This window comes from Pseudophryne corroboree, chromosome 1, assembly GCF_028390025.1.
Source record: "Pseudophryne corroboree isolate aPseCor3 chromosome 1, aPseCor3.hap2, whole genome shotgun sequence".
Classification (NCBI taxonomy): domain Eukaryota; kingdom Metazoa; phylum Chordata; class Amphibia; order Anura; family Myobatrachidae; genus Pseudophryne; species Pseudophryne corroboree.
Genome location: NC_086444.1, coordinates 51592196 through 51606642, shown reverse-complemented (window position 1 = coordinate 51606642; position 14447 = coordinate 51592196). Strand labels below are relative to the sequence as shown.

Here is a 14447-nt window from a genome sequence, read left to right as displayed (position 1 = left end):
GGGAAAAAGAAATCAGAGAGACATACATTCAAATAGGATCATTAGTGCCATTTCCCTGCATTGGTTATAAGGCTCAGTGATCCCTATGGCCACTTACAGTATATGGAACCTCTTATAAAAGCAACAAAAAAAAGTAAACTCTGCACTTGTATAAACCATGCTGCAAATGCAAGGGGTGCAAATGCATTTGTTTTTGCATGCAGGGTAAATACTGGCTGCCTTTGCATGTAGCCCACAAATACTGGGCAGCTTTATTTTTACACTGCAATTTATTTACATCTAAATCTCTGCACATGTTACATCTGCCCCACCTGCAATGCAGCATGGTTTGCCAGCATGGTGCACAGTTACTTGCTCTTTTCTGCTTTCCTACCTTAGAATCAGGCCCTTAGTTTATATTGTTCCTCTGATCAGCATGGATCATAGTTGTAATGGTTTCTTGTATTAGCTTACAGTGGGAGGCAGTCAATTGCTCGCCTGTCGGTATCCCTGCAGTCAGGATACCGACATCGGAATCCCGACACCAGCTGAAATACTTCCGGTCGGAGTCCTGTCCGCTGGCTGGTTACCCCTCTTGGGTGGTGGTCCACGCCACAACCCGGAGGGGAATAGAAACATGTTGCCGCCACCGGGCCCAAAGCGTGGCGAGCATAGCAAGCCTGCGAGGGGACGCGCTGCGCTCGCTGCCGGGATCCCAGCTGTCGAGTCCCGGCTTCGGCCTCATGACTGCTGGGATCTCGTACTGATCCCCTTACAGTATATGTATCCTCTTTCAGATTTTACCAGTTTTTATTGTCTTTCTGTCTAGTGTCATGCTGTGCTTTCCAGACATGTTTTAGATCATCAGGCTCAATGGTTCACTTTAGCTTTCCACTGATGCATGTCAGACCAGAGAACATTAGAGATATCTCCCTCTACTCTATTGAATACATGCATGTCATTAAAGACCGAAATGGTTGGCAGGAATGCAATGTGTAAGCTCTCACGAGCAGGGCCCTCTCTCCTAATGTGCTTTTCCTTCTCTTACTTAAACCATCTTCAACAACACCAAATCCCTCAGTTTTCTGCCACCCTGATACTTATTTCAGTGTCGTCTGTTGATGCAGCTATGTTTATATACCCTGTTCTGTCCTACATTGTCTTGTACTGTAAGTCACTTTTCCTGTTTTGCTTATTTGATTATGTACTCTGTAATTGGGCGCTGCGGAACCCTTGTGATGCCACATAAATAAAGGATGATAATAATAATAATAATATAGAAAACATTCCAGGAGAACATGTACATGACAATGAAGTAACACCACTTTAAGACACAAAACCCCTCCACTGATTTATTTTCTTTTATGTAAACCCCACTGCTCACCCCCAGCCCAAGCCCCAGGGTCCCTCCCCAGAAGTCTGATCTAAAAATAATTTCTAAGAAGGTTTTATGGGCATTTTTTTTAATTGATTAACGTCATTCCATAGCTACTTATTTTTCTCTGGTTTTTCGGTTTGGTTTTAATGCTTTTTACCAAACCTATAATTTTATCTCCTACTGATCTTCTGGCTTGTACATAGCAGATAACTATGTGATGTAGGTGTCAGGGAGTGTGTATAATGATATACATTATGTTTTATGCTCTGCAAGTTACTAAGGGAAGAAAGCAAAGACCACTCTGTGGGTCTTATATCAGCGACATGCTCTGCCAATACGGGGGAATTCGTTTCATTTAGGATTGATCCACGATATTGAGATGAATTCATTATTCTGTGTTCTGTGCCGCTGTATAACCTGTATGATTCCTGCTGTAGTGAATAAAGAACTCCTGACCCTGCTGTAGACATACTGTGCATAAATATAGTGTATTACATTACAGTCCCCAGCTTCTCCTGTCGCGATGTGAAGACTTGATCAAAGGTTACTCTCGCTGAGCATGTTGTAAAGTAGATGGATTTTGGTAGTTTGGAGTTTTTAGATGTGATTTTATTACATATTTTTATGTGTGTAATTTGTTTTTGACATTGTGTAGATTATATATTCGATACAGTACATTAAGAGTAGGACTGGTGCTTTCTTACTGGTATTCTTCCGTAATTTGCTCTTATAACATTCAGGTCATGGCCTATGGAGATTGTATTAATTGTATCCCAATATTGCAGACTGGAAGTAATTGCTTCTTTTTCTTGTGTACAGTACAGTAGGGGTCTATATGAGGCCATTGCCGGTTTAGCCCAGAAAAGAGACACTCCTTGCCGTGGCATATGGCAATGAGAAGTGGTGTTTTCTCGTTGGTATTTATGAAAACTTTGTGAACTGGATAGTTTCTAATAAAAGCCCAACTCAGTGATGAATGAAAAGTAAAGTCACGGATTGCATGATCACTTTACTGCGGGTTCTGCCACTGGGCAGGCTCTCCGGCATAACTGGACGGGTTCTTTTGCATGCATGCGCATTGTTGACACACAAAAATGTCCATTTAGCGGCCGTAGAGCTAATACTTATGTGCGTTGGACTCTGTAATTTGTCAGATGTTGCCGCATTCGGTCTTGTGTGCGACCCACACTGAGGCCCAGTGGAGTTTACGATAAACCCACAACAATGGGTAAGAGTGGTGTTTTATATGAGCTGACATTATGGGGGTATTCAATTTTCTCTAACGTCCTAGTGGATGCTGGGGACTCCGTCAGGACCATGGGGATTAGCGGCTCCACAGGAGACAGGGCACAAAAAGTAAGCTTTTAGGATCACATGGTGTGTACTGGCTCCTCCCCCTATGACCCTCCTCCAAGCCTCAGTTAGGTTTTTGTGCCCGTCCGAGCAGGGTGCAATCTAGGTGGCTCTCTTAAAGAGTTGCTTAGAAAAAGTTTTTAGGTTCTTTATTTTCAGTGAGTCCTGCTGGCAACAGGCTCACTGCTACGAGGGACTTAGGGGAGAGAAGTGAACTCACCTGCGTGCAGGATGGATTGGCTTCTTAGGCTACTGGACACCATTAGCTCCAGAGGGAGTCGGAACACAGGTCTCGCCCTGGGGTTCGTCCCGGAGCCGCGCCGCCGACCCCCCTTGCAGATGCTGAAGATTGAAGAGGTCCGGAACCAGGCGGCAGAAGACTTTCAGTCTTCATCAGGTAGCGCACAGCACTGCAGCTGTGCGCCATTGTTGTCAGCACACTTCACACAGCGGTCACGGAGGGTGCAGGGCGCGGGGGGGGGCGCCCTGGGCAGCAATGTATAATACCTGTATGGTGAAAAATACATCACATATAGCCCTTGAGGCTATATGGATGTATTTAACCCCTGCCAGATATCACAAACTCCGGAGAAGAAGCCCGCCGAAAAGGGGGCGGGGCCTATTCTCCTCAGCACACAGCGCCATTTTCCCTCACAGAAATGCTGGTGGGAAGGCTCCCATGCTCTCCCCTGCACTGCACTACAGAAACAGGGTTAAAACAGAGAGGGGGGGCACTGATTTGGCGATATGAATATATATTAAATGCTATAAGGGAGGAACACTTATATAAAGGTTGTCCCTGTATAATTATAGCGTTTTGGTGTGTGCTGGCAAACTCTCCCTCTGTCTCCCCAAAGGGCTAGTGGGTCCTGTCCTCTATCAGAGCATTCCCTATGTGTGTGCTGTATGTCGGTACGTGTGTGTCGACATGTATGAGGAAAATGTTGGTGAGGAGGCGGAGCAAATTGCCTGTAATGGTGATGTCACTCTCTAGGGAGTCGACAGCGGAATGGATGGCTTATTTATGGAATTACGTGATAATGTCAACACGCTGCAAGCCGGTTGACGACATGAGACGGCCGGCGATCAAATTAGTACCTGTCCAGGCGTCTCAAACACCGTCAGGGGCTGTAAAACGCCCATTTACCTCAGTCGGTCGACACAGACCCAGACACGGACGGTGAAGAAACAAACGTATTTTCCTTTAGGGCCACACGTTAAGGGCAATGAAGGAGGTGTTACATATTTCTGATACTACAAGTACCACAAAAAAGGGTATTATGTGGGATGTGAAAAAACTACCTGTAGTTTTTCCTGAATCAGATAAATTAAATGAAGTGTGTGATGCGTGGGTTTCCCCCGATAGAAAATTATTGGCGGTATACCCTTTCCCGCCAGAAGTTAGGGCGCGTTGGGAAACACCCCTTAGGGTGGATAAGGCGCTCACATGCTTATCAGAACAAGTGGCGGTACCATCTACAGATAGGGCCGTACTTAAGGAGCCAGCTGATAGGAGGCTGGAAAATATCCTAAAAAGTATACACACACATGCTGGTTTTATACTGCGACCAGCGATCGCCTCAGCCTGGATGTGCAGAGCTGAGGTGGCTTGGTCGGATTCCCTGACTAAAAATATTGATACCCTTGACAGGGACAGTATTTTATTGACTATAGAGCATTTAAAGGATGCATTTCTATATATGCGAGATGCGCAGAGGGATATTTGCACTCTGGCATCAAGAGTAAATGCGATGTCCATATCTGCAAGAAGATGTTTATGGACACGACAGTGGTCAGGTGATGCAGATTCCAAATGGCACAAAGATGTATTGCCGTATAAAGGGGAGGAGTTATTTGGGGTCGGTCCATGGGACCTGGTGGCCACGGCAACTGCTGGAAAATCCACCGTTTTTTACCCTAAGTCACATCTCTGCAGAAAAAGACACCGTCTTTTCAGCCTCAGTCCTTTCGTCCCTATAAGAGTCATATCTGCCCAGGGATAGAGGAAAGGGAAGAAGACTGCAGCAGGCAGCCCATTCCCAGGAACAGAAGCCCTCCACCGCTTCTACCAAGTTCTCAGCATGACGCTAGGACCGTACAGGACCCCTGGATCCTACAAGTAGTATCCAAGGGGTACAGATTGGAATGTCGAGACGTTTCCCCCTCGCAGGTTCCTGTAGTCTGCTGTACCAATGTCTCCCTCCGACAGGGAGGCAGCATTGAAAACAATTCACAAGCTGTATTCCCAGCAGGTGATAATAAAATTACCCCTCCTACAACAGGAAAAGGGGTATTATTCCACACTATATTGTGGTACTGAAGCCAGAAGGCTAGGTGAGACCTATTCTAAATCTGAAATATTTGAACACTTACAAAGGTTCAAATCCAGATGGAGTCACTCAGAGCAGTGATAGCGAACCGGGAAGAAGGGGACTATATGGTGTCCCGGGACATCAGGGATGCTTACCTCCATGTCCCAAAATTTGCCTTTCTCACCAAGGGTATCTCAGGTTCGTGGTACAGAACTGTCACTATCAGTTTCAGACGATGCCGTTGGATTGTCCAAGGCACCCCGGGTCCTTACCAAGGTAATGACCGAAATGAGGATTCGTCTTCAAAGAAAATGGACGACCTCCTGATAAGAACAAGGTCCAGAGAACAGTTGGAGGTCGGAGTAGCACTATCTCAAGTAGTTCTACGACAACACGGGTGGATTCTAAATATTCCAAAACCGCAGTTGTTCCGACGACACGTCTGCTGGTCCTAGGGATGATTCTGGACACAGTCCAGAAAAAGGTGTTTCTCCCAGAGGAGAAAGCCAGGGAGTTATCCGAGCTAATCGGGATCCTCCTAAAACCAGGAAAAGTGTCAGTGCATCATTGCACAAGAGTCCTGGTAAAAATGGTGGCTTATTGCGAAGCGATTCCATTCGGCAGATTTCACGCAAGAACTCTTCAGTGGGATCTGCTGGACAAATGGTCCGGATCGCATCTTCAGATGCATCAGTGGATAACCCTATATCCAAGGACAAGGGTGTCTCTCCTGTGGTGATTACAGAGTGCTCATCTTCTAGAGGGCCGTAGATTCGGCATTCAGGATTGGATGCTGGTGACCACGGAGGCCAGCCTGAGAGGCTGGGGAGCAGTCACACAGGGAAAAAATTTCCAGGGAGTGTGATCAAGTCTGGAGAATTCTCTCCACATAAATATACTGGAGCTAAGAGCAAATTTATAATGCTCTAAACTAAGCAAGACCTCTGCTTCAAGGTCAGCCGGTATTGATCCAGTGGGATAACATCACGGCAGTCGCCCACGTAAACAGAAAGGGCGGCACAAGAAGCAGGAGGGCAGTGGCAAAACTGCAAGGATTTTTCGCTAGGCGGAAAATCATGTGATAGCACTGTCAGCAGTGTTCATTCCGGGAGTGGACGACTGGGAAGCAGACTTCCTCAGCAGGCACGACCTCCACCCGGGAGAGTGGGAACTTCATAGGGAAGTTTTCCGCATGATTGTGAACCGTTGGGAAAGACCAAAGGTGGACATGATGGCGTTCCGCCCGAACAAAAAACGGGACAGGTATTGCGCCAGGTCACGAGACCTTCAGGCGATAGCTGTGGATGTCCTGGTAACACCGTGGGTGTAACAGTCGGTGTATGTGTTCCCTCCTCTGCTTCTCATAACCAAGGTATTGAGAATTATAAGACGTAGAGGAGTAAGAACTATACTCGTGGCTCCGGATTGGCCAAGAGGGACTTGGTACCCGGAACTTCAAGAGATGCTCATAGAGGACTAATGGCCTCAGGAGCTAAGAAGGGACTTGCTTCAGCAAGTACCATGTCTGTTCCAAGACTTACCGCGGCTGCGTTTGACGGCATGGCGGTTGAACGCCGGATTCTAAGGGAAAAGGCATTCCGGAAGAGGTCATACCTACCCTGGTCAAAGCCAGGAAGGAGGTGACCGCACAACGTTATCACCACATGTGGTGAAAATATGTTGCGTGGGTGAGGCCAGGAAGGCCCCACGAAGAAATTTCAACTAGGTCGATTTCTGCACTTCCTGAAAACAGGAGTGTCTATGAGCCTCAAATTGGGGTCCATTAAGGTTCAAGTTTCGGCCCTGTAGATTTTCTTCCAGAAAGAATTGGCTTCAGTTCCTGAAGTCCAGACATTTGTCAAGGGAGTATTGCATATACAGCCCCTTTTGTGCCTCCAGTGGCACCGTGGGATCTCAAAGTAGTGTTGGGATTCCTCAAATCATATTGGTTTGAACCGCTCAAATCTGTGGATTTGAAATATCTCACATGGAAAGTGACCATGCTGTTGGCCCTGGCGGCTTTGTCTTACAAAAGCCCATATTTGATTTTCCATTCGGACGGGGCAGAACTGGGACTCGTCCCCAGTTTCTTCCTAAGGTGGTGTCAGCGTTTCACCTGAAACAACCTATTGTGGTGCCTGCGGCTACTAGGGACATGGAGGACTCCAAGTTGCTAGACGTTGTCAGGGCCCTGAAAATATATATATATATATATATATATATATATATATAATTCCAGGACGGCTGGAGTCAGAAAGTCTGACTTGCTGTTTATATTGTATGCACCCAAAAAGCTGGGTGCTCCTGCTTCTAAGCAGACTATTGCTCGTTGGATTTGTAGTACAATTCAACTTGCACATTCTGTGGCAGGCCTGCCACAGCCAAAATCTGTAAATGCCCATTCCACAAGGAAGGTGGGCTCATCTTGGGCGGCTGCCCGAGGGGTCTCGGCTTTACAACTTTGCCGAGCAGCTACGTGGTCAGGCGGGAACACGTTTGTAAAATTCTACAAATTTGATACCCTGGCTGAGGAGGACCTGGAGTTCTCTCATTCGTTGCTGCAGAGTCATCCGCACTCTCCCGCCCGTTTGGGAGCTTTGGTATAATCCCCATGGTCCTGACGGAGTCCCCAGCATCCACTAGGACGTTAGAGAAAATAAGATTTTACTTACCGATAAATCTATTTCTCATAGTCCGTAGTGGATGCTGGGCGCCCATCCCAAGTGCGGATTGTCTGCATTACTTGTACATAATTATTGTTACAAAAATCGGGTTATTATTGTTGTGGGCCATCTTTTCAGAGGCTCCTTCGTTGTTATCATACTGTTAACTGGGTTCAAATCACAGGTTGTACGGTGTGATTGGTGTGGCTGGTATGAGTCTTACCCGGGATTCAAGATCCTTCCTTATTGTGTACGCTCGTCCGGGCACAGTACCTAACTGAGGCTTGGAGGAGGGTCATAGGGGGTGGAACCAGTACACACCATGTGATCCTAAAAGCTTACTTTTTGTGCCCTGTCTCCTGCGGAGCCGCTAATCCCCATGGTCCTGACGGAGTCCCCAGCATCCACTACGGACTATGAGAAATAGATTTATCGGTAAGTAAAATCTTATTTTTATCGCCGCCCGATCTCTAAAACGACGGGAGATGGCAGGGGCGATATACAATTGATGTTAGTTATCGTGCAAAATGCACACATTAGTGTCCGGTTTAGCTGCATAATGCCCCAGGGGGTGCGAGCTGAAATGCTGACGTCGGCAACTGGTCGTGCCCAACAGGAACAACAATTGAATACCTCTGTCGGGCACACAAGAGGGTCAGCTGCCAGCAATAAGTGAATTCCCCAACAATGGGTCAGATGTACTAAGCCTTGAAAAGTGATAGAGCATCAGCTCCTAACTACAGTACCTTGTTACAGGCTGTGTTTGAACTGATGACAGGATCTGGTTGGTTGGTAGTTTCACTCTCCACTTTATCACTTTTCGAGGCTTAGTACATCTGGCTCTAATTCCAATTTATAACAGCTAGCATTACCGCCCAGAGAGCAGAGAATGAAGGGTTAAACTTTTTCTCCAGGAACTCAAGGCAGAGACTTTTTTTTTTTTGGCTATATCCAGTTTTCAAGCTCTGATACAGCCAGGGTTGCGTATAACCAACCTGCAGGCAGCCTGTTTAATCTTGTTATAACTCATCAATACAAAATATGCATGTGTTGTAGTAACAGCAGGGAGTTGTGCAATACGTGTGTGATGTTTAGAGGAATAAAGGATGCCCCTGGCTTTAGTTAAAGGTTTGTTGAATAAATATGCCCCCAGTTGTGGACTCGCTGTCACCCAAAGCTGAAAGTCTGACGGTGAGCACAAGATCCTGCTCTAGCTGCACGGGTGTGGTATGTTCGGTAGATTAGACTTAGGTTGAAAGTGTCTAGGTCGACCACTATTGGTCAACATAGTTTCTAGGTCGACAGGGACTCTAGGTCGACATGAGAAAAGGTCGACACAAGGTTTTTTTTTACTTTTTTTGGTGTCGTTTTCTCCGTACAGTGACCGGGAACCCCAATTAGTGCACCGTGTTCGCTCGCCATGCTTCGGGCAAGGTGCCTCGCTCCGCTACCGCTGCGCACGGCACAGGTTACCGTTCCCAATTGTAGTCCACGTGGATTGTAAAGTATCAAAAAGTTTACAAAAATGAAAATAAAAGTGAAAAACTCATGTCAACATTTTGTCATGTCGACCTAGAGTCCCTGTTGACCTAGAAACCATGTTGACCTACTTACTGTCGACCAATAGTGGTTGACCTAGACAGTGTCAACCTAAAGCCCGGATCCCAGCTGCACAGTACAGCTGTATGCAAGCTGTACCACCGAACTGTATTGTGGGCTGCTGGGAGTATTTCAGTAGGGCGTCATGTAAGTGGGGGGTCTTCACTATTTGTTGTATGCAGTGTGTATATTTCCTCTAAATGTCCTTCAGAATGTCCCTGGAAATCTTCAGTTGTTGACACCTAGGACAAAGGAAATCTTATCTCTTCCTATGTGACAATAGAATGATGCAGAGAAGCTGTGGCTAAAATAAGATACCGGGGATGTTAGTAAATTCCTGGTGTAAATATCAGCAGTCCCTGTATTCCACCATTGCTACGTGCGCCAGTGTTGTTATTCCTTGGTGGTAACATCTGTTATTCGTCTGTCGTAGAGGCGCGGGCACCTTACAGCGATTAGAAATATGCGCACATTACTCCGACGCTGCTGTTTTATATCTTTGTTTCTTGGGTTTTTCAGCTGTTAGCAGATAATGCATATTCTAGAAATAAGCACAAACACAACTCTGTTTTCTTTGATGCCAGTAGGAGAAAGTGTTTTGTTTCATTCCTTCCCATTAGACGTGGGTCACTAGGTCTCTGCAGCAGCCTCCGCTGATAATGGGATATCACACAGCTAATGAAGCTCCAAATGACTCTCTCTGCTTGCTGGCTCCCTGACTTAAATAAACAAAAACAAATTGGGGCTGATTTACATAGTACAAAACGGCTAAGCCTATGTGCAACATCCCCTCTTGTAGAGGGCTGCACGCCTCGATTGGCACAGATGTGCTTAGATTTTCACCAAAGCGCTGGGTGTTTAACAGAGGGTTGCAGCCGCTGATGAGCGCTGAGTTTGTGCGCGGTGTAGGCGAAGCAACAAAACAAAATATAAGATTTTAGTTTGCAGTGGGAGCAGAGGTGTAACGTGGAGCTATGGCACACAGAGCAAATGTTTTCTATGGTGCCCACACCCCCTTCCATTTTGGTGGGTGATAGTAGTGACCCTTAGTGGTACCAGCCTTCTCAAACATTTTCATTTTTCTGCATGCCCCTAAATATTCTTCCCTGCACACCACTCATGCCCCCTCCACACCACTCATGCCCCCTCCACACCACTCATGCCCCCTCCACACTACTCATGCCGCCCTCCACACTACTCATGCCCCCTCCTGCACACCACACATTGCAGCCTTCTGCACACCAACATGAACCCCCCTACACCCAATACATGCCCCCACCTACACCCAACACATGCCCTTCTCCTGCACACCACACATGTCACCCTCCTGCACACCACACATTCCCTGCACCTGCACATCCAACATCATGCCCCCTTCTTGCACAACATCATGCCCCCTTTATGCAAATCAACATCATGCCCCCTTCTTGCACAACAATATGCCCCCTTTATGCAAATCAACAACATGCCCCCTTCTTGCACAACAACAGCAACAACACGTTCCCCCTTTGAAACTGGCTGGAACACCAGCAGTCAGCAGCCCTCTGTGCTGCGTGAGCTACAGCAGTCACATGACCATATCAGCAGGAAGTCTTCTGATAGGGAACCTATCTGCAGTCTGTTGACAACAAAGAAGGGCAAACATATGTGCCCCAGATGGCCCTGGCACAGCAGCTCCATCTGCCCTGCCAGTGTTACACCCCTGATTGGGAGACACAAAGCAGCTCTTCCTTTTACTGTCCATGTATGAGATGGCATGCAGAGATGGCAGCTTGTGATCAGTCAGAAGCAGCATCTTCTGAAGGAACATATCTGCAGTATCTGTTTCATCTCCCCAAGCCTTGTTGAATTGTTGGGGGAACCAGCAAGACCAAGGAATTGACCAACCAGCTGTATATAATGTCTGTGCATTGCTTTAAAGTACTTATCTCAGAATCCTCCTACAACAAAAGCATGGTTGGTGGGGGAGACACAATGTCCCCCTTTATCTTTTATGTGATTAGTGCTTATGGGTTGGGATATCAGTCTAAAATGGGCAGATACATTTACATCTGCCAAAGAGAGCAGAAAACTCATCTCACGTGATGGTGACCAGCATCAGCGATAATTTTATTTCTTTGTTTTGTACATTTTACAAACTAAGGCCCAGATTTATCAATCCTTGGAGAGTGGTAAATAGCACGGTGATAAAGTACCAACCAATCAGCTCCTAACTTCCATGTCACAGTCTGTGTTTGATAAATGACAGTTAAGAGCTGATTGGCTGGCAATTTAGGCTATTTATCACTCTCCAATGCATGAGAAATCTGGGCCCATACTATGTTCTTGAATGCTCATATACTAGTAAGTTTTGCATTCATAGTGCAGTAAAGACAGTTATTTTGTGGGATGGAACAATATACATGGCAATATCACCGATCTATTCACTAGTAACCATTGATTTCAGTCGTGGTGCCATAATATCCCTTTAATCCAGCACACATGAATTATACAGGTTCTCTGGTTGGCTGACTTCAAGCCTGCATTTCCCCTGGTTTTAATCAGCCGCAGAACCTGTGTAAATCATAGGTGTCTGGGATTAAAGGAATATTATGGCAAGCCTAGTTACACTAAAACTCCAATGTAGCCAAGGGCTGAAGGGATTACCTGCTATAATAACTCAGATAGAGCCCTGTCTGAGTCTGCAGTTACATTAGGGTTGGAGAAAGATGCACAAATTGACTTAGGTGATAGTATGTGTGCTGCCGTAGTGTGTACCACACAAATACGATATGAGAAGGGGTCTCGGTTACAGAATCTGACAGCTGATCTGTGACAGGTGACCTTACTGTCTAAGTGATTACCCAGCTCCTAATGAATTGATGTGTTGTTTTAGCCCAGATACAGTACAGTAGCGCCAACAAGCTGACCGTAGCACTCTAAATCAGGTGTATTTTGTTGCACAAATCTAATTTTTGTCATATTTCTATTTTTACAGACTAGAGATGACTTCTTGGGTCAAGTTGATGTACCTCTAAACCACTTACCGGTAATGTGTCTGATCTCCTTCCACTCTTTGTTTCCAACATATAATTTCTGTTTTACAGTCTCAGGGCTGCACTTTGGTCGTTACCACCCAAATCTTAAAAGAAAATAAAGGAAGAAAGCAATTACTGCATCCCCTAATTGTAGTCTTCACGATTGTAATACTGCTATGTATGGAAAAGTGTGAGAGGGAGGGCCAAATAGTCTCCGTGTTGGCGTCATTTGATTGGTCCTCCTGCTCACGCCTTCCCCTAGGGCTGGTATTGTGAGATGAGCCCCGTTGTTCCTAAAATCACAGCTGCATGGGGCAGCCCACTGGGGACTTCATCCTAATGAGACATTGGAAGTTTATGCAAATTCGTGTTATGGGGGGGTTTATTTGAGAATTGGCGTGGAACTATCTGTTTCGGGTCAAATCTAGGCATTATTGACGTTGTTCAGTTTGGATATTTGCATATTACTGATGATTTTGGCACGCTGTTGCATATTTTGTATCGTTTCTCAGATTTTTTGTTTTATTATTTTTCTGTATATGTAAGCAATGTGTTTAGTAAAACAAGCCGCTGTTTTCATCTTTTGCTGACCACAGTTTTCCCAGGGAAAGCGCGCATGCTAGACCAGAGGTAATCTGACATCTTGTCCGCCAGAAAGAAAGAAGCTGAATGTTTTGTATTTCTGGTGTAAGAATCCTATTTAGCAGCCACTTAATCAGAGGGAGCAGCGCGGCTTTTTTAGATTTTTACGATTTTATTACTGGTGTATGACTGCAGACAAATGAGTACTGATACAAGTAAAGGGCCCTACACACTTGCCGAGGTGCCCGATGGGTGACCCGGCGGTGCGGCTCATAGCCCTGCATGTTAATATGGACGAGATTGTCCATATTGGCTTGCATGTTTAAACGAGCCGGCACCAACGATGAACGAACACGGGGGCCGCGCATCGTTCATCGTTGGGGCATACACACTGAAAGATATGAACGATACGAGATCGTTCATATCTTTCAGTGTAATCGGCTAGTGTGTAGGACCCATAAGCTTTGCAAGACTGTGATTACTTCTGCTTGGAACATAGCGTTGAATATACTGGGGTCTATTTACTAAACCTTGGATAGAGATAAAGCAGACAGCGATAATGTACCAGCCAATCAGCCCCTAACTGCCATATCACAGGCAGTCTTTGAAAAATGACAGTTAGGAGCTGATTGGCTAGTACATTATCTCCGTTCGCTTTATTTCCATTCAAGGCTTAGTAAATAGACCCTTTATAAATCTTTTATTGTGGTTTCTGTTCCCAAAATCATTGTAAATATTTTCTTTTCTTTTTCTTTTTTTCTCTGACGTCCTAAGTGGATGCTGGGACTCCGTAAGGACCATGGGGAATAGCGGCTCCGCAGGAGACTGGGCACAACTAAAGAAAGCTTTAGGACTACCTGGTGTGCACTGGCTCCTCCCACTATGACCCTCCTCCAGACCTCAGTTAGAATCTTGTGCCCGGCTGAGCTGGATGCACACTAGGGGCTCTCCTGAGCTCCTAGAAAGAAAGTATATTTAGGTTTTTTATTTTACAGTGAGATCTGCTGGCAACAGACTCACTGCAGCGAGGGACTAAGGGGAGAAGAAGCGAACCTACCTAACAGGTGGTAGTTTGGGCTTCTTAGGCTACTGGACACCATTAGCTCCAGAGGGATCGACCGCAGGACCCGACCTTGGTGTTCGTTCCCGGAGCCGCGCCGCCGGCCCCCTTACAGAGCCAGAAGCAAGAAGTGTTCCGGAAAATCGTCGGCAGAAGACTTCTGTCTTCAACAAGGTAGCGCACAGCACTGCAGCTGTGCGCCATTGCTCCTCACACTCCGGTCACTGATGGGTGCAGGGCGCTGGGGGGGGGGCGCCCTGAGGGCAATATAAGACACCTTGGCTGGCAAATCATCACAATATATAGTCCCAGGGCTATATATGTGATAAATTACCCCTGCCAGAATCCATAAAAAAGCGGGAGAAAAGTCAGCCGAAAAAGGGGCGGGGCTATCTCCCTCAGCACACTGGCGCCATTTTTTCTTCACAGTGCAGCTGGAAGACAGCTCCCCAGGCTCTCCCCTGTAGTTTTCAGGCTCAAAGGGTTAAAAAGAGAGGGGGGGCA

At 46.3% G+C, this 14447-nt stretch overlaps 1 protein-coding gene across 15 annotated transcripts in view; it reads left to right on the top strand.

Annotated features, from left to right (window-relative positions):
• The window catches only part of NEDD4L (NEDD4 like E3 ubiquitin protein ligase), a 642187-nt gene that overhangs the window by 468431 nt on the left and 159309 nt on the right, over window positions 1-14447 (top strand). For all 15 annotated transcript variants that reach the window (XM_063959562.1, XM_063959571.1, XM_063959604.1 and 12 more), the window contains one exon: window positions 12262-12312. In XM_063959562.1, the coding sequence (XP_063815632.1) occupies window positions 12262-12312 (51 nt within the window). The remainder of the gene's footprint in view (window positions 1-12261; window positions 12313-14447) is intronic.